Source organism: Meleagris gallopavo, chromosome 5 (assembly GCF_905368555.1).
Source record: "Meleagris gallopavo chromosome 5, MGAL_WU_HG_1.1, whole genome shotgun sequence".
In the NCBI taxonomy this organism is placed as follows: Eukaryota; Metazoa; Chordata; class Aves; order Galliformes; family Phasianidae; genus Meleagris; species Meleagris gallopavo.
The window spans coordinates 44,549,286-44,567,598 of NC_139408.1; the positions used below are offsets into that span (position 1 = coordinate 44,549,286).

The 18,313-nt window shown below is 42.8% G+C and overlaps 1 protein-coding gene across 5 annotated transcripts in view; it reads left to right on the forward strand.

Moving 5' to 3' along the window:
• RIN3 (Ras and Rab interactor 3) overlaps nucleotides 1-17,576 on the forward strand; it is a 55,912-nt gene extending 38,336 nt beyond the window's left edge. For 4 of the 5 annotated variants that reach the window (XM_010711845.4, XM_085225516.1, XM_085225517.1 and 1 more), the window contains 5 exons: nucleotides 1,085-2,542; nucleotides 4,572-4,880; nucleotides 12,760-12,891; nucleotides 15,070-15,233; nucleotides 16,395-17,576. In XM_010711845.4, coding sequence (XP_010710147.1) covers nucleotides 1,085-2,542; nucleotides 4,572-4,880; nucleotides 12,760-12,891; nucleotides 15,070-15,233; nucleotides 16,395-16,703 — 2,372 coding nt within the window. In that variant the 3' untranslated portion in view covers nucleotides 16,704-17,576. Of the gene's footprint in view, nucleotides 1-1,084; nucleotides 2,543-4,571; nucleotides 4,881-12,759; nucleotides 12,892-15,069; nucleotides 15,234-16,128 lie in introns of all 5 variants that reach the window. The other variant, XM_010711846.4, reaches the window with a different exon arrangement.
• The last annotated feature ends 737 nt before the right edge of the window (nucleotides 17,577-18,313 follow it).

Below are 18,313 nucleotides of genomic sequence, written 5' to 3' on the forward strand. Positions count from 1 at the left end.
TGTTTTCATCCAGGGAATACCCTCAGAAGTTTTCCCCTTTTAGATGGTCAGAAAACACAGTTTGCAGGATCCTCTGTTTCCAGATGCTTCCAGGAAAGGATCCTGAATCAGCAGCTCAAGGAATGATTAAATGCAATCAGACCAGCTTAAATATGTACTGAAACTGTTCAGAAGACATAAAAACACTTCAAAATGTTTTAAAACAATTTATTGAAAAACAAATTCTAATAAGAGGTTTGTAATGTATGGAAATGACATCTGGCATCTGAATCATCTTCCTTTCCCAGTCACAGCTGGTGGTACCAACATACTATTCTGTAGTCCTTCAGTATAAAGCCCTCATACATATGCAGTCTTTTGCACTATCTTTCTTCTCTTACACATGCAGGTGGACAGTCTTGAAGCAAGGTGCAAAACAGGGACTGGGCATGGCTGTGGACAATGATTATCTGAGTTGTAGAAGTTCAAGATAAATGTTATCAGTCAAAGTAATATTAAATGATATAGCAAAGTCATATATTTCTGGTCTGGTTGTAGTGTAAAGTGGGATCAGAGCTCTATGCAGACCAGGATCTGCTACATGAGCATACTGTGGAACTTCAGCTGATGCTCCTGGTGCTTCCAACAGATGTGTATCCAGGCTGCAGGTCCCAGCCCCACAGCTTCCTGCAACTTGCAAGAGGGAAACTGCACCTGCCTGCAGCCTTCACCCACCACCTGTCTCTGCAATTTGGGCAGTGATCACTAAGCAAACCATAGACTCTTTTGCTCAAATAGGCATATTTACTGCTGTACCTTTCTGCTCACTTAGGACAGCATGAATAGCTCTCACTAGAAGAGTGTCCAAAAATTGCCAAGAATAATTCCTGTGGTGACCCTTCTGATATCCTCCCCTGGTTTGAAATATCTCACATGCATGAAGTATCAACTCTTTTTTCACACTGTTTTGTGCAGAGGTGTGAATGAAGTGTACTATTTCTTTTAACAAATGTAGGACTTCCGCCTACAGTTAGCAGTTAATTTTTTCTACAGGAGTTTTTTTCATTTTTCTTTTCCTTCTCTCTCTTTTTTTGATTTTTGGTAGACTTTTGGGATTCCTCTTTAAACCACAGAATGAGCACAGAGGCGTTATCCCACCCTGCAACAGACTCTGCCCTCAGCACGGCCCAGGCAGACGGTTTGAGATCTACCCAGTGTGTTGCAAGTAGCGCAAACCACTGCTCATGTGAAATTGAGCTGTCAATAGGAAATGACAGGCTGTGGTTCGTGAATCCTATTTTTATAGAAGAGTGCAGTAATCCTTTTCATCCAGACTCACCTCCTCCCAAGGGCCATGCTGTATGCTCCAGCCTGCCTCCTGCCACCACCACGTCACCCCGCCGCCCCCCACCACCCCCTCCACACTCTCATGGGCAGAAGTCTTCCCTGAAGCTCCCATGGGAACCCATGACGGCCTGTGAAGAAACACAGCTTCTTCAGCCACTGGGCAAGAGCATCAAGGAAATGAAAACCGTGGGCGGTGACGGTGAGGAAGGGAAGCAAAGCTGCTCTGACAAGGAGCCATTAGCCGGCAGCCTCAAGAAGGGCCCCCAGCCTGCTGTGCCCCCGCGGAGGCGGCCATCTGAGAGGGCCGCAGAGGAGAGTTGCACGGGTAAGCCTGCAAGTTGTGAAACACCAAAAGGGGAACAGACTGAAGAAAAACAAGAGCTGGACACACAGAGAGAAGGTGAAAGGCTGTGCAGGAAGGCTGCAGAAATGCCTGGAGAGGTTCCTGAGCAGGCCGTGTCGCAGTTTCAGGAGGCAAAGCCCGAACCTGCAGAGAAGGAGTCCATGCCTGAGGTACAAAGTGATGCCACTGAGAAAGGAAAGTTGCCTCCTATCCCACCGCCCAGAAGGAAGAGGCTTTCCCAGGCACCGCAGGTCCTCAGCTCCTGCCAGTCAAATCACAGAACGGTGGTGGAGCAGCCTGCAGTCACAGCTCAGGCTCAAGGCACGGACTGCTCAGCATCAGCAGCAGGCGCTGCCACTGGCACCAATGCTGAGACCGAGCAAGGATGTGGCCGCAAGTCTGTGAACTCAGCTGAACTGAAGGGCTCGCACTTGTCCCTGGAAGGCCTGGGAGGCAGTGCTGCAGCCCAGACATCAGCATCTGAACCAGACTCCTACTCCACCAGCAGCACCGAGGATGACCTGGAGATGCTGGCTACTTCATCTACTAAAAAGACACGCTCCATGATCTTGGGCAAGGCCAAGAACAGGCTGTCCTTTGTCAGCCTGTCCAACGTCTTCACAGTCTTTTTGTCTAATGATAGAAAGCTGCAGAAAAAGATAGTGGAGCTGGCACAGGATAAGGACTCATACTTTGGCAACCTGGTGCAAGACTACAGAGTGTACAGTCTGGAGATGATGGCAAAGCAGAGCTCCAGCACAGAGATGTTACAAGAAATCCGAATGATGATGACGCAGCTGAAGAGTTACCTAGTGCAGAGCACCGAGCTGAAATCTCTGATAGATCCAGCTGCCTACACTGACGAGCAATTAGGTATGTATTTGTAATTTACTAGTTCTTGGGCAAGATTTGGGAAGGCAAGGAGGGAAATGAGATCATGTGGACACAGGTTCTGCTTTACAGAAATTATAAATCTGAGGGGGTTGAATTGAAATCTGCTGTGCTGTTCCAGCATTTGGAGAAGCAGCTCTAAAAACTAGGATTCCAATGAGGGGGAAAAATTTATTCTGAATGTTTTGAGAGAATGAGTTTAAGTAGAAGAGATGCATGTTTGTGTAAGGGAGACATATACGTGTATGTGGATATACATGCATAAAATTATGCACACATATATATAGGTATGGACACATGCACCAAAAGCTGTGCTCTGCAAGACAAGCCCTTGCACAGGCCCATTCCCGTGGCCCCCTTCCCCAGGCTCTGTGGTGAGGATGGAGAGCTCCTTGCTCATGGTGTACAGATAGAGGGCCAGTTGCTATCCCACAAGGAGGGACAGACTGCAACCATTTGGAGTGGCAGGCTAGAGGAATCACTTGATCCAGGACTGCACAACTCAGCCTCGAGGCAGGGAAGAGCTGCCTCTTCCAAGACATCTGCTGGCCCCAAAAATGCAGCATTCATGTCTCTGTGCTAAATAAATTAATTGACTTTGGGGAGGAAAAAATAATCCTTTCAGCCATTTGAGGGTGTTTCTTCAATGTGCTGTGAGGAATAATGTGCCAATTCCCTTCTTGCTTAAAAGTATGGACTGGCCTAAGTTTAACATACGTCCATGTGGGAGCATACAAAAGGCTGCAGGATCTCGATCCTCCTGTACAGCCAGAAAAAGCATTCATGCACATACTCTCACACTCTTTTGACTTAAAACTGTTTACTGAGGATCTGAGAACCAATGCCGAGCTATTTATGAGCTTCCTAAGCTGGCCCAGAGCAAACTGGGAGCTGGAAGGCCCCCAGCTCAGAACATGGCCAACCGCCATGTCTCGTGGACCAGGGTGCTGCTCCATTACATGTTGGGACCCAGAGGTGATCAGCTGCTCGTCTCAGCATTCCCTGCTGGCTTCCTTCTCACCCAGCAAAGGCTTCAGGTGGCCCTGCAGCCCCCTTGGCAGAGTGAACCTGTGCCAGCCTCTGACATACCTCAGAGAGAAGAGCTACTGTTTCACTTCTCACGCATCTCATCTAAGACCTACGATATTTACCCTAGTAACCCCTTTCTTGGAGACAGAGGGATTTTCAGCACAGGGAAGTCTGTCATTAATCTTGTTTAAGGAAGGTGGAAAGGAATCAGAAACAAGTGTCCTTTTTGTGCTTGGCAGAGCTGTGTGAGTGCAAGGATTACCCCACCTTCACACAGACATGCTTCATTAGATCCTGCACTGCTCATCTGCAGTTCCTTATCAGGACAGTGCAGCTCTGCCAGCCTAGGAGGCGTCTGTCTGCTCCTGCAGAGGACAGAGATCTCCACCACACAAGACTTACCATTCAAATCCCTCCTGCCTCAGGCTGATTTACTGGAATCCTTAAAATAGTTACACTTTGTATGCCTTCTGCTTCATTCCTCTCTGGCTGAGCAGATGGACTTTTTTAGCAGTGACCTGTTTGCCACAGTGCAGGGGTGACAAATGATCCATGCACTCCTGCTAGCCCTACCACTGGTTTCTAGGGTCTGGACAACAGACAAAAGGCACTTTCTCACAGTCTCTCCTGCTTCCTTTTCTCTCCTGCTGAGTATTAAGCAAACGTTCAGTCCACACAACTTCCTCTTCTACAGGTGGCATAAGAGTTGACTTAAATATCAGTAAATTAGAGTAACTTGAGCAGGAAGGGTGAGACTTCTGACCAAATGTCAGTGTCTTTCACTCTGGCCTTGAGCCTTTCCAGGACTTCTGGTGACTACTGGTAATAAAATATTTACTTTCTGAAATGTAAGTTCTGTTTCCTGCTCAAAGCTATACAGCAGTGCATGAATAACCATGGTTTTTTTAGGAGTCTTACTGGCACCTCAACTCCAGTGTTGATTATTTACGATGGATTTTTGCATTTTCCCTTCTCCATGCAGATATGATTGCTGAGTCGGCTTTGTACAAATGTGTCCTGAAACCTTTAAAAGAAGCCATCAATTCTCACTTAAAAGAAATCCACAACAAAGATGGATCTTTACAGCAGCTAAAAGAGAACCAGCTTGTGATACAAAACACAACTACCACTGACCTAGGTGTCACAACCAGTGTACCTGAAACTGTTGTGTTGGACAAGATCCTTCACAAGTTTACAACCATGCACAAGGCTTACTCCCCAGAAAAGAAAATTGGCATCTTGCTGAAGTCCTGCAAACTCATCTATGACTCCATGTCTCAGGGAAACCCAGGTATGACACTCCTAACATGATGATACTCCTCACTGGTCTTTCACAGGAGCAGGGTTTATGTTACAGTCAGTGTGATAATAGAGTGGAGGTAGCTATAATGGTCAGTGTGTTTGCCAACAGCTCTCCATAGGCTGTGTTCAGATTGGGCTGATTAGGTTCTGTGAAATTTTCCGCACTAATAACAGGTACAATATGTTTCCTGGTTAATTTCAAGCTCCATAACTCCAAAGTTTCAGCTTGTAGCACTTTACTGGCAAACTCTAGAAATGAATGTTTGAGAAATGTCTCTTGATTTGGCTCTGACAAAGTTTTGCCTAAATTGAGCAGGAGAAGTAGAGTAGTGGTGCTGTGTGTTACGAATTCCTGATGCTCCAGTAAATTTCAAGAGCCACTGCTAGGCTTCTCTGGTGAGAGGAAGCCTGTACTTAGACTTGAGGCCAACCACTAAATGCACATGTTAAGCCCTTATCCTGCAGGCAGGATGCATTTTTGCAGATAGACCAGTAAACCCCATCCTCTAGGAGCTTGCCTTGTCAATTTAGGAACTTTCTTTGTATTCTGGGGAGTGGATTACAAGCTGTGCACACACTTGGAGACTAGCCATGTGCTTATATGTAATGATCTGCAGTTGTTCAAGAAGTTAGAGTCTCCAAAGATGTTTCTAACTGCTCTGCTTTATTTTCCACTGCCAACAACCATGAGGCATTCACACAGGAGCTGTGTCTCTTTTGAGCCTCATCTCAGTGACCTTGCTTGAATAGTATGCAGCAGAATTCAACAACCCATCTAGACACATGAGCAGCAGAGCATGAAGCCACAGCAGGGCTGAGCCTATGCTGCAGAGTGGACAGGATCTCTGACTGCCTTCCCATCCTGTGAGAAGATTTGGACACCCATAGGGGAATTTGCAGCAACTATTAAAACAGCTGTGTTACTTTAAGTTTAAAAGAATATGTGATGGAGTTCTAAGATTCAAATGCCACATTAAAACCTACCCAGTGGATTAATGGTGGCCTTCTGATGCTGGTGGTATATTTTGTCACACCTCAGCTAGCTCAGAGTTGGAATTTCCCTGTTGCAGGAAATACTGTTGTGTCACCTTATGCGGAAGAAATTATGGGCCAGTGGACCCATTAAAAACCCTAAAAGTTCAAAATATTTGGCATTCAAGAAATCAGGTAATTTTCATTGTGATTTGCTGTTCTACCCAAAGCACTTCATTTTGGGCATCTCAGCTGTTTTCTTATGTCAAATACTACTGTGAGTAGGATGCGGTTCAGAAGCCAAATTCTCCCCTGTTCAGCCAATTCCCTACCCAACATATGTGACCATTATTGCACATCAGCATGCAGTTAGAAGGAAACTGGCCTGGCATTGGGGATATGTACTCCTGTAAATTTAGATTCCAGAAGAGGAGGAATGCTATGGTCTAAGTCATACCAGACACAGCACTCAGAGACAAATACAGTGAGACATCCTGTAGAACACAGTTAGAAGTAAAACATGTCAAACACCCTAGATCACAAGCATTACTTCAGTTTTCCACGTGGCAAAGACAAATACTTAGCAAACTGAAATTTTTTTTCTGATGAAAGATTCCCAGTTGTTGCTGCGCAGAAGAGTGTGCTGCGGGTTGCTCAGGCCAGATTTCAGCATGTAGTTCTTTCCTCTGACTGCTTCAGAAGCAGAACAGGGCACCTTTTGCTTTCAGCAGCCCCAGGACAGTGTATTGCTCTTTGCACCGGAAGAGTAGAGGCCACATTCTGTTTCCTGTGCAATTGCCTGTTCTTCTTTTAGCTCCTTTTACTCACTGCTGAATTGGTGAAATCTCTCCTCTTCCAAGGTCAGCACACGCAGAACGCAAAACTAATCTTTCCCTCTGCTACAGAACCTCTGTCAGAAAAATTATCTGTTCAGTAACGCTGTAAGTACGTATGTTGTCTTGTTTAATTTGCAAGTTCAGGTCAGGTCTTTATCCACTTTAGGCTGACTGCAGAACAAGCTGACCTGAAAATATGGGTTCATATCTCAAAAAAAAAAAAAAAAAAAAAAAGCACGAATACAATCTAATCAAACGCTTTTTTTTTTCAGACACAAGACTTTTAACATATTGGGATCCATGTACATTAGTTGAGGTATCCAGTTGGTACCAAGTTTTCTTTAAAGCTGAGGATAGTCAGAACTATGTGTACCTATGGCAGTACCCATCTTTGTACCATTGCAAGAATTGTGAAACCTTGAAGTCAGCCTTGATTGGCTCCATGTTGATCCCATTGTTTTGAGAAAAGAGGAATTTGCTGGCTTGGTTGTTAGAGTTAGAAGAATGCAATTTAGATAACATAACAAAATATGTCTGATAAAGTGGCTGTGATAATTTATGTTAGATACATAGACTATGAACTGAATGGGTCAAACTGTCAGCTGGCACAATGCAGCATCTCTCCTTCAAGTTGAAAGCAATCTACTTATGGATCTGATTCATCACCAGGAATCGAGAAGGCAGGTTCACAGTCATTGTCGGTATACCTTTCTTCTAACAGACTTCTGAGCACAACCGCAAGGTTTAGATGTATGTCGGAGCAGGACTCATCTCCAGCTATATCTGGCTGTAGGTGGACAGATGGGTATCACATACAGCTTCTCATTATAAACCACAGAGACTTAGGAGGTGGAGTTCAGTTGATTCATCTGGTAAGAGGTAGGAGTCTGCTTTAGGGTGAGATGATTCATGATGTGAGGTGAGATGATGATATTGAGTAGTTCATCACTGGCTATAAAAGGAGTTCAGGGGTAGTGTTCAGGTGCTCATGTATATAGTGTAGGCAGTGATATTATTAATGAATCCTCCCAGAAGGGACAATTATGATAGTACTGCAGTGTCTCACAAAGCTTTTCCAAGTTCTGGGAAAATTTAAATAATAGCAGCATATGTTTTCAAAATGCAACTACAACTTAAAGATATGTAACCTTCCTGCTAAAATTACTAGGAGTAATTAGATAGAATAACATACTTTAAAATAATAGAAAGAGCGTTTGGAATCCTTTTGCAGATTGGCTAGCATTTCTTGCTGTGTGTGCTAGAAGAATTAAGAGGTGGGACTCAGAGGGTGCTGTAAGCTTTCGACAATCTGACTGCTCCAACATCCCAAAGGCTTTGTCTAGTAACCACAGGCAGAGCTGGGTGCATATGTCGTCTATATAGAAGCACTATAATCATTTGCAGAAAGAGGTGCTTCTTGTTTATCTTCCAGAAATAACTTTTCTCAGGCAAAATGTCATAGGTGTTTTGAATGGTAGAAATCTCTACTTTTTGCTGTATCAAACACACAAGTGACACTTGTGGAGTCACAAAGAGATGCAAATTTGCAATATATGCAGTGGATACTGGCAGCAGTGTAAGTGGAGCTCCTCGCCTGTGATACCTGGGAGCTGCTGCTTTGCAGAAGAGAATTGATGGAAAAACAAAAACAGACATCAGTTTATGAAGAAATACTAGGTGAGACAGACAATCCAAGTTTGGTCAGTGTGTGAGCAGAGAAGACCAAACATGGGAATGCTCTAAACATGAGTTGGAAGCTTGAAAGGTGGGGAGGCTACTTTATGAAGAGGTTCAAGGAGAATGAGCAGAGGAACAATTTTCTTTCTGCAACATTTTAAAAAATTTTGGACTACTTCAGATTAGGAAGTTTCATTGGTAGAGTATCTTCGAATTGCACTGAGTGGGATTGTAAGTTCTAAAACTGCTCCATACTATGAATGGTGTTGGCAAGGTGACTGGCCCCAAAACATCTGATTTAGTAATTTCTATTTGCATAGTTTTGAATGGTTAATAGATATGCTTCTTTTGGAAGAATAGATAGGATAAATATATATTCCACTGAAATCTTTCTGTTCCCTAGATTTTGGGATGATATTTACCATCCTCTGTGGAACTGAGCAACTGGATATTGGTTGCCCTGATGTGCTCCCATATGTTGACAAAGCTGACAAAGACATGGACAGCAGTGTGTGTGTTTTCAGTAGGATAGCTGAACTGGCCTCAGTCAGTGTTGCACCAATGCTAGAAGCTGTTAAAACTGCATCCCACTATTCATTATCAGATCTCACTTCTCAAAAGGAATATAAAGTTATACGTAAAAGCATCACTTTGTTATTCTTAGAAAGAGGATATTTCTATTTAATTTACTACTAATGAAGGCTGGTAGACTAAAGATTACTTCTTTCTTCTGGCTAGTGCAATTCCCGCATTTGAATTAAGAGTACATTCAAGTTTTTCAAGGAAAAGTAATTTATTTGATCTGTAAAACATGTTTTTGCATGAAATGGATTCATGCAGTCCACATGTATTAACTCAATTAACTGGACTGTAAATCAAACCTTGCTGAAGTAGTATATGATGGACAAGATACATCAAAATGCCAGTGAGTAGAAGGATGGTCACTTTTTTTAATGATATTAAAGAAATCCCAGTTAACATTTCTGTGCCTCAGGTTTCTCAGCTATAAATGGAGACTAAAATTCATATTTCTTGAACAGCTAGACATCATTCCAGTGGTTGTAAACTACTAGAACAAGATGAGGAGCATCATCGCTGAGTGCTGGTTGTCAGAATAACCAGGGGGAGAAGAAATACATGAATGTGCTAAAACAGGCTGCAATTTCCTTATGGAGGCTTGGGCAAAATTCCAGTTGCTTTAAATTGGGTATTTAATTAATATCCATTCCATTCAAGCACTGCATCCAGCCAGGAGCTGAAGTGGTATTTGCTTTGATATAAACATAATAGGATGGGTTTGTGGCAGAAGAGAAGGCTTATTTTAAGCTTCTTATAGGTATTAATGAAATAAATGTTCCCTGATCCTGCAGGAAAGATGGGAAAAAAACCCAAGCAAGTCCTATCTGGAGTAGGACAACACCACCTTGAACAAACAAGCTCAGTCCCAATGCTACTGAGACCAGTGGCAGGGTCAGAGCTAGATTTAACTCTGTCACCTGCAAACCTACTGCTCTGTGAGACCACAGACTGAGCTGGGCATGCAAAACTGCAGGCTTGACTCTGAGTCAGACTGGAATTGGAGCCTGCAGAGAGCAGCCCTGCTGCAGCCACAGGGTGAGCAGTGTTAGGGCCAGCAGTGCCACCACAGTGCTGTCCTGGTGCTGGGGAGAGGCGGGCTGCAGGACACTGAACAGCAACCATTGCTTGGGTGTCTTGCTTCATGAGAGTTGTTTCATGTATCTTTGTGCCTCCTGCTTCTTGTCATATTCGAGCTGCTGACAAAACCTGTATCCTCATGAAGGGGCTGAGATACAGGGCATCTCCAGGCTGTCCTGGGTCTGCCTACTGACATGTTCAAGCTACAGCCTGTGCCCATGGGAACACCAAAAGTTTGTGGCAACACACGGATTCAGAATTAGATCCTGGATGGCAGCTCTGCTACTCTGCTTCTGCTGATGTCAACTTTAGCTACAGACAAATATATTTAAGAATCAGGCTTCATACAAACAGAAGTGGATTGAAACAATGTCTAGTAATTTATGCAGTTTATGAGTATACAACATTCGAAGAAACATTATTCTTTCTATTACTGCATTCAGACATCCTTAAGTGAGAAGGCAGTGGAAAATAATGGACTTGGTGCCTACTTATAAATAAAACCCTTTCTCAGCCAACAAAAGAGAAATAGAGAGATTCTGTAGACACTCTTGAAAAGTGTTCTCTAACTTTCATTTCTGCTGACAGTAAAAGTCGATTGCTGGGGATGCCAAGTTGGTAGATTCCAGATTGCTGTTTCTGCTCAGCAACGGGCAAGCAGTCTGTTGGATGTTTGTTGATCTCTTTCACTGACTTTAAAAACAATCAAACTAACAAAACCAACAAGGTAGAAGTTTTTTTTGTTTGTTTTTCCTACTAGATAGGAGTTCATGTTGTGAACCGGCAACTTCTTTGGATGTAGTAGGCACAACATGGGTTGGTCATGGAGATGAAATGCTAGGGAAGATAAAAGTCTGCTGTGGGCACTGCAGTGAAATCCACTCCTGGCTTTCAGGAAATCAGGAGTACAAGATCACACCACTCATAAGTAACTGCTACATCACTAAGAAAAAAGGTTTAAAGAAAAAGAGCCAAGCATCTTCTTTAGTATTTCATCTTTCTTAGCACTATGTCTATACAGAATTATCTGTTGGCATTTGATTTAGTTAGCTCATAAGGAAAATAGGGCTTTTCTCAGTGCAGTTTTGTAGTATGCTTTCATGTCTCAGTTGAGTGTTTTGCTACACAATACTAAATAGCTGTAATACTAAGCTGCTTCTATTGCATCAGTATGTGACAGTAGCAAATTGGAGCCTTCACTGAGCTGAGGCTTTCAGATACACAAGCTGAAACAACAGCAGAGAAATAAAATGTCCCTCTAGATATTAATGATCTTTTATAGTTAAGATGAAGACTTGGGGCCATGTTGTTTAACTGAAAATAGCCATAATAGAGCAAACAGAACTGAAAGAGTTAATCCAGCTTTCATTAAATAAATTGTGATGTGGCGTGTGCAGTCTCTGTTCGATATAGATTGAATTACAGATCTGAGAATCTCTCATCTTCCAACACTTTGTTTTAACTGGATCAACTTTCTGTTCACTACATATATTACTGTTTATTTTAAAGCCACGCTATTGTTTTTTCTTTTTATCAGGGGTTAAGCTCATGTCTATTTGAGGCTTCAAAAGAATATCTTTCTTTGCCAGTAGAGAATCTGTATCAGCTATGAATGGCAAAAAAGGAAAGCTGACTCATGGCAAAGATTTGAAATAAATCAGTGGGAACATTTGAGAAACGGGAATTCATTCCCCACCATGGAAGGGCATGTGGACTCGAGGCCAAAAATGGCCAGAGCATAACTTCACTGCAGCTACACCAACGATAGTTCTTATTCTTTGAAATAAGGCAAGCAGTTCTCAAATGAGACGCACGTAGTGAGTTCCAAAATGATGAAACCAGCACTTCAGATGAGGAAAACTGCCCACAGTCTGAGGGAAAACATTCAGAATGAAAGTAGGGTTTAGGTTAAGAACAATCATCGACCCTGACTGCTGGGAAAACAGGCTTGTTAAGAAACTTGGTACTACATGTTGCCCATGATAAATTTGTGACATGTTGATAGGAAATGAAAGCGTCATCATCACTTTGCATGAAAGTATCTTTTAAATAAGGAAATTTGTCATCATGTTTTTTGCAGTTTATGTAGTAAATCTTCTGTTTGGGTTCTAATTTAAGTAGTAGATATTCATAATTGTAATGATTAATATGTGTGCTTTTTTGTCCTCAGAGCTTTTACTGGTTACTTATAAGGTCACTTTCTTGACTTTGTTATTTTAAGCACAAGGAATCTTGAGCCCGTGAGGATCTGTTTCTGTAGCACTTGTTGAGCACCAAGACTGAAAACTAGTCTAGACATTGTGGAAGGGATTTTTTTTTCCCAGCTAGACACCGTGGCTGGAAAGAAGCTTCCTTTTAGTTTCTAACTTGGGAGACTTTTAGTTAAGAACACGTAGTGCAATGATTTGCCTTGTGAAAAATTTGAATATGTGTGTTAGGAGAATATATTCTCTTAGACTCGCTCTACATGTTGGACTGAAGAGTTAAAAAAAAGGGATGTTGGGCCGAGGAGTTAAAAAAAAAAAAAAAAAAAAGGGAATCTGAGACAGTGTTTCTTAGGACTTACTTTTTTTATCATTTTTTCTTTGCTTGTGCTTTTGATCTTTAACTCTTGAGATAACTTAAGCGAAAGTCAAAGACATGCTGCCTGATAAGCTGTTACTATTGTATTGAGATGTGCCTTTTTGGTGAGTTTATTGGGATCATTCTCTGTTTCTCTTTGCTCAGGGAAGCCTTATGGTGCAGATGACTTCCTCCCTGTGCTCATGTATGTGTTGGCCCGCAGCAACCTGACTGAAGTCCTTCTGAATGTAGAGTATATGATGGAGCTCATGGACCCTGCTCTGCAGCTAGGTGAAGGTAGAGTACTGTATTTGCTCCTTGGATATTCTCTTTGTAAATCATTATTTACCCCTCTTTAATGTTTGTGAAGACAGGGCAGCAGGGCTTTGGCTAGATTTTATGGATGAGCTTTGGCCAAGCCTTCCAAATCTGAAGCTTTAAAATGAGTGTTAAACACTTCAGTGCAGTGACCTTTGACACCAGCTAAAAAAGCAAGGGCCCAGCACAAATGAGATCTGATGGATTAGTAACCTAAATAGGGACATCTAGTGTTCTGTGGCTGTAAGGCTGGAAAGTCAAAGGGTCTTTGCCAAATACTAAACTTCTGCAATCCATTCCTTTACTTTTATTTATTCCACTGAGAAAAATGAATAGTTCTTACACTGCACTGTATGCCTTGGGCTATACATGATTCTCATATCTTGTATGTGAGTAGGGTGGCTCGTTTGACTGTGTGCTTTGGCTGAGTACCACAGTGAGGCAGAGAAAGGAAAGTAAATTTAGAGAGAAATATCAGTTTTGGTTGTGGATAAAGAGCTCTGCTATTAAAAGGGTAAATATCTGTGGGCCTTTTGCTTCTCAAGTACAGCCTGGGAAGCAAATGTTACTACAGACAGGATTATGCACTCTTAATTAGAATTACATATAATTTTTCACTAAGTAAATCGATAAAAAGAGTTTTGTTTTAGAATTTGTTTTGGTAAGTACTGAATAGTAAAAAGGAGTTCCGGATAAACAAGGGCAGACTAATTTGATTTGTATTAAATGGAACTTAAATCTGTAGCTAAAGAACACATACATAGTGCAAAGGGGAGCAAAGAGAAGGAGCAGTAGCAATAAATTGCATTAGTGAAGGATTTTTGCACAGACTGATGTTCCTGCTGGAAAAAAAAATTGTTAGCAGAAAAAATGTTGGCATAAGCATAGCACTTAGCTGACATAATGAGCTGTTTTTGGTAACTGCACTGCCCACAGGTTCTTCATTTCCAAAGGGCATGCTACCAAGCTGGTTACTGAAGTCAGCAGGATTGAGGAGCTCAGGAAATCAAAGGCAGAGCTTGCTGGAAGTTCTTTCAAGTCAAAGATGCAAAGCCTATGTGAAATGTATACTGCAGCCGAAGGGAAAAATTGGTAGGGAAGTTCCAGATCACACTGGCTGAATAATCACGTCAGAAAAGAGGCTGAGAGTAAATGCAGATACAGGGGATGAAAAAAGAAAGAATAGCTCAGTGAAAAAAGCTCAGAGATTGTGAAGCACAGTGCTAAAATGCTTGAGCTCAGTTTGTGCCTTTCAATGTTAAGTGATAAAAAGTGATTTGGGCACAGAAATGAAAGTAAACAAAAGAAAAGCAGAAGGCAGAAAGCTGTCAGACTAATATATAAAATCACTGCAGTTTGGCTTCCACATTAAAAATTTACTTTTGAATGGGTTTTTGTGAGAGCAGTGACTACTGGTTGGGCGGTGTGCCAGCGCCATCCAGAGGCAGCTGCAGTTATTACAAAACATTAATAACTGCCACCCAGCTTATTGGATACTTTGTCCCAGCTCCCCCACAGCCAGGGTGAGGGGAGAAGCAGCAGGAGGCTGCAGAGGGGCTGAGGTGGTGGGCCAACGTGGGGCCAACGAGTGACACGAGCAATAGCGGCTCCCTGAGGCCTCTTCCTTTTGGGCCTGACTTCAGGCTTTTACTGTTTCATCCCCTCTTTCTCTGGTTTACTAAGATTTATCCCACTTAACTTTAAAGAGTCCAGGCATTTGTCTCATCCAAACATCTGGGTTTGTGCACACGGTGACTTGTCCTTGTAAGTCCAAGACCTCTTTTAACTGATCCCACAGAGGACCTGGGCTTTAAACATTTCTGCAGGGTATCTGAAGTCAGGGTGGAAATGTAAGCTTGTACTTTTTCTACAGAACATAGTGGGATTGTCACTACTTCCTTGTGTTATGGGGAATGCATCTACCACCTCATCAGTCTGGACAGCTGACATTGCTGTGAAGCAGAACAGGGTGGAAAACACTGTAGTCATTAGGTTTCCTTTCTCTTGCACTAACACCAGAAGCCCCACATTCCCTGAGGTGAGGCATGGGCGGTGCAGGTGTTGGACAGTTGCCTCTGAATGGGCACAGGCAGGATGGAAATGGAAGTGAACCGCCCTGCAGGTGTGATGTGCATGCAAGACCTTTTCTTTTTGCAGGCTCCTATTATTTAACCACCACCTATGGGGCCCTGGAGCACATCAAGAACTATGACAAAATCACTGTCACACGGCAGCTGAGCGTGGAGGTGCAGGACTCCATTTACCGCTGGGAGCGGCGGAGGACGCTGAACAAGGCCCGGGCTTCTCGCTCATCAGTGCAGGTACTACCTTGTGTTACTGGTAGGGAAACAGCCTGGCAGATGGATGGGCTCTGTCCATATTTACTCGTTTTAAATATGATAATTATTTTAAGAAAAAAACAACTCAAATTACTATTAAAGAGGAGAGTGCATAATATGCAGGCTTGTTAGCTGTGAGTGCTCACTGTGTGAAGGTATCCCCATGCATGGGTGGTTGGGTGCTACGATCCTCCAACAGTGGTGGGATAGGAGACAGGACCACACTGCCCTGTCAGCCCCATGGCCTGCGATCAAATTTGTACCCACAGAGAGGCAGCAAAGGCCACCTCAGAGACTTCACAGTGTAAAGCTCAACACTGCGAACATTGAGGTGAAAACCAGGGGAAAGACTTCTGAGTGGGAGACATGGTCCAAATAGCCACATAGAAGCATGATGTTTGTTATCCTTTACATATTGCAGTCAAAACTGTCCCTAATGTTCCCAGAACACATGGATATTTGATGTGTCCCATCCATCAGTCATCTGTCTCTGAGTGCTTCTCTGGCAGTAGCTCATAGTGAGTACTTAGAACAATAGTTCAGCAAGCAAATGCCATGCTTTGTTGCTTTCCATCCCTCTGAATGATGGAAAATATGCAAGTTCATTCTGGTGGAGGTAACTAACTTCTTGGCATATTCCATGTGCCCTGCACCCCCTACTGGCTGCCTTACTGATCTGCAGATATACTCTTTAAAAGCAGCCTGGAGTCCGCATATTTGGCAAATATGTAGGATTTAAACAGTCTAACAGTCTGTAGCTTTCTCACTTTTTCTGGAAAATCTGAGTCTACTCAGATAGAAATTGCTGAGAATTTTTTTTAACTTCACAGATACAGTCCTCCCTGGCTAAATGCTTTCTAGATTCTGTTCCTCATAGGTTCAGCAAGAGGAAAGTCATCCCAACAGTTCTCAATCCCTGAAACAGGGTACAAGTAAATGAGCCTCCTCAGCACATCTGCTGTTTCATTCCTGATGAAAGGAAGTTTGGAGGACACTCTCTCAAACATGAGCATTGAAGAATGGCTGGATATTTCGGAGTGCTTAGGAGTTCTGTTTAGCTTAAGATTTGGGGCTTGATTTTTCCTCTTTTGGTCCTAAAGTTACTGTGGTAGCTGCAAGATCTATCCTCATGTTTCTCTTCAGGACTTCATCTCCATTTCCTTCCTGGAGATTGGTGCTCAGTCAAGGACACTTGCCTCACGGAATGATACCACGACTGAGCAGCTGTGCCAGCAGTGTGCCGAAAAGTTTGAAGTCTCCCATCCCAAGATCTATAGGCTTTTTGTTTATGTCGATGGCCAGTGGCTGCAGCTGGACAAAGAGGCCCTTCCTCACCGTATCAAAGCCTCGCTGCTGAAGAGCGAAAACAAAAAAGATTTCCATTTTATTTATAAACCAATAGAGTACAAAAATCCACCAGTTCCAATTGTCAGAGAGACTGACTTTTCCTAAAGGTCGTGCTACTCTTTTGTTGAGTTTGCTGTCATCCTGGAAGGGCTGGATAGCTTATTTTGTGCGATCCTCTGGCAGCTGCGGATCTTAGGTCACTGGAGCTTGGCCTTCACCAAGGGCAAGGTGTGCTAATTGTAGATGCTGTCTGAATATAGGGCATTTCTCAGTGAAGTTCAAAAAGGAGCATTCAGGAGAACGTTAGCCTTTGGAAAACTTGAAGTATCAAACCACAGAACCTCCCGCTGGCAATGCCAACATTGCAGAATGTAAATGGACAGAGGAGAATGATCTCAGAGATCTTGTGGAAAAGTGGACATTTACCCCATCATAAATGGTGGCCGGTGCAGATCACCTCAGTGCACAAGGCCTTTGAAGGGTCTGCACACACCTCAGTGCTGTTAGGAGGTAAGACTACATTTACACCTAACATCTGTCAACTCAGTTTGATTAAAGAGTATTGGCTGCTGTATGCAGTGGCACAGGATTGCCACCTAGAGCAGAACTCCATCTCTGTCTTGCTGTCTACAACACAAAATTGCCTTTGAGATCCAAATATTCACAAACCATGCAAGAAGATTCCATACATTGACAAAGAAAATATTTTCTGCCATTTATTTGTCACTAAAGTCAGGTGACATAGGCATTTTCATCAATGTATTTTTCTTAAAGATTGGAAGTGTTCACCATCAATGTACAGCTGTTTAAATGACATTAGTTGTATGATAGCGTCTGTTGTATATTTATTTCTATGTGTGATACGGTGCAATTGTTTTAAAATAAGAATTTGTAAAGAACTTAATAATTTTTCCAATGTAGCAAAGTAGACTAAAATTTGAAGTCAAAGAGCAAGAATAAAATAGCGGTTCCTTTTTACCCAGTTGTGACTTTCTCTATTGTTTTCATTTCTGCATGTCCCACTAGATTGTTACTTCAATCAGTTCAGGCATTTGAGACAAATGTTGCTAATTTTCCTCTCTATCTACCTCTACTTTCTGTCATTCAGTCATTGCAAATTTAAATTTCCCTGCAACCTGAATTTCCACAAAATAAACTAAATTATTGGAAAAAATGCATTCTATGAAATTAGCAAGCAACTTTTCAGTATTGGATAGTGACAGCAGAGCCTTAATTGCAAAAAAGATCTTTGTCTTCTGGATGCTTTCCTTCAGGCAAGATTCCACTGCCACTGTAGCCTCCACTGCAGAGACAGCCATGGAATCAGGCCTAGCAAAGCTCTAGACTAGAAAGGTGGTCATGTTTTACTGTGGGTTTTGCTCAAAGCTGCTGTTGTTTCCTCTCATTAACATTCAGAAACAGAACTGGGACGTGTTGGACCAAGTTGCTTGAGGTCTCTGCTCTATGCCTGAACCTCCAAACGGAAAATGACATCACATGTGGCTGGTCATGCTATCAGTCTCCGTGGCTTGAAATGTCCATGTGTATGTGCATGAGCCATGGCGTGCAATGGCCAAATGTGCATTATGGTGCCAGACCATCTGTGCATCTGCCAGCCTGGGCTGCGTGCGTATGTTGTTGGGAAGGGATGACAGTGAAGAATGAGGAACAGTGAATAGCAGCAGTCTCAGTTTTGAGGCCATCACATGCAGAGC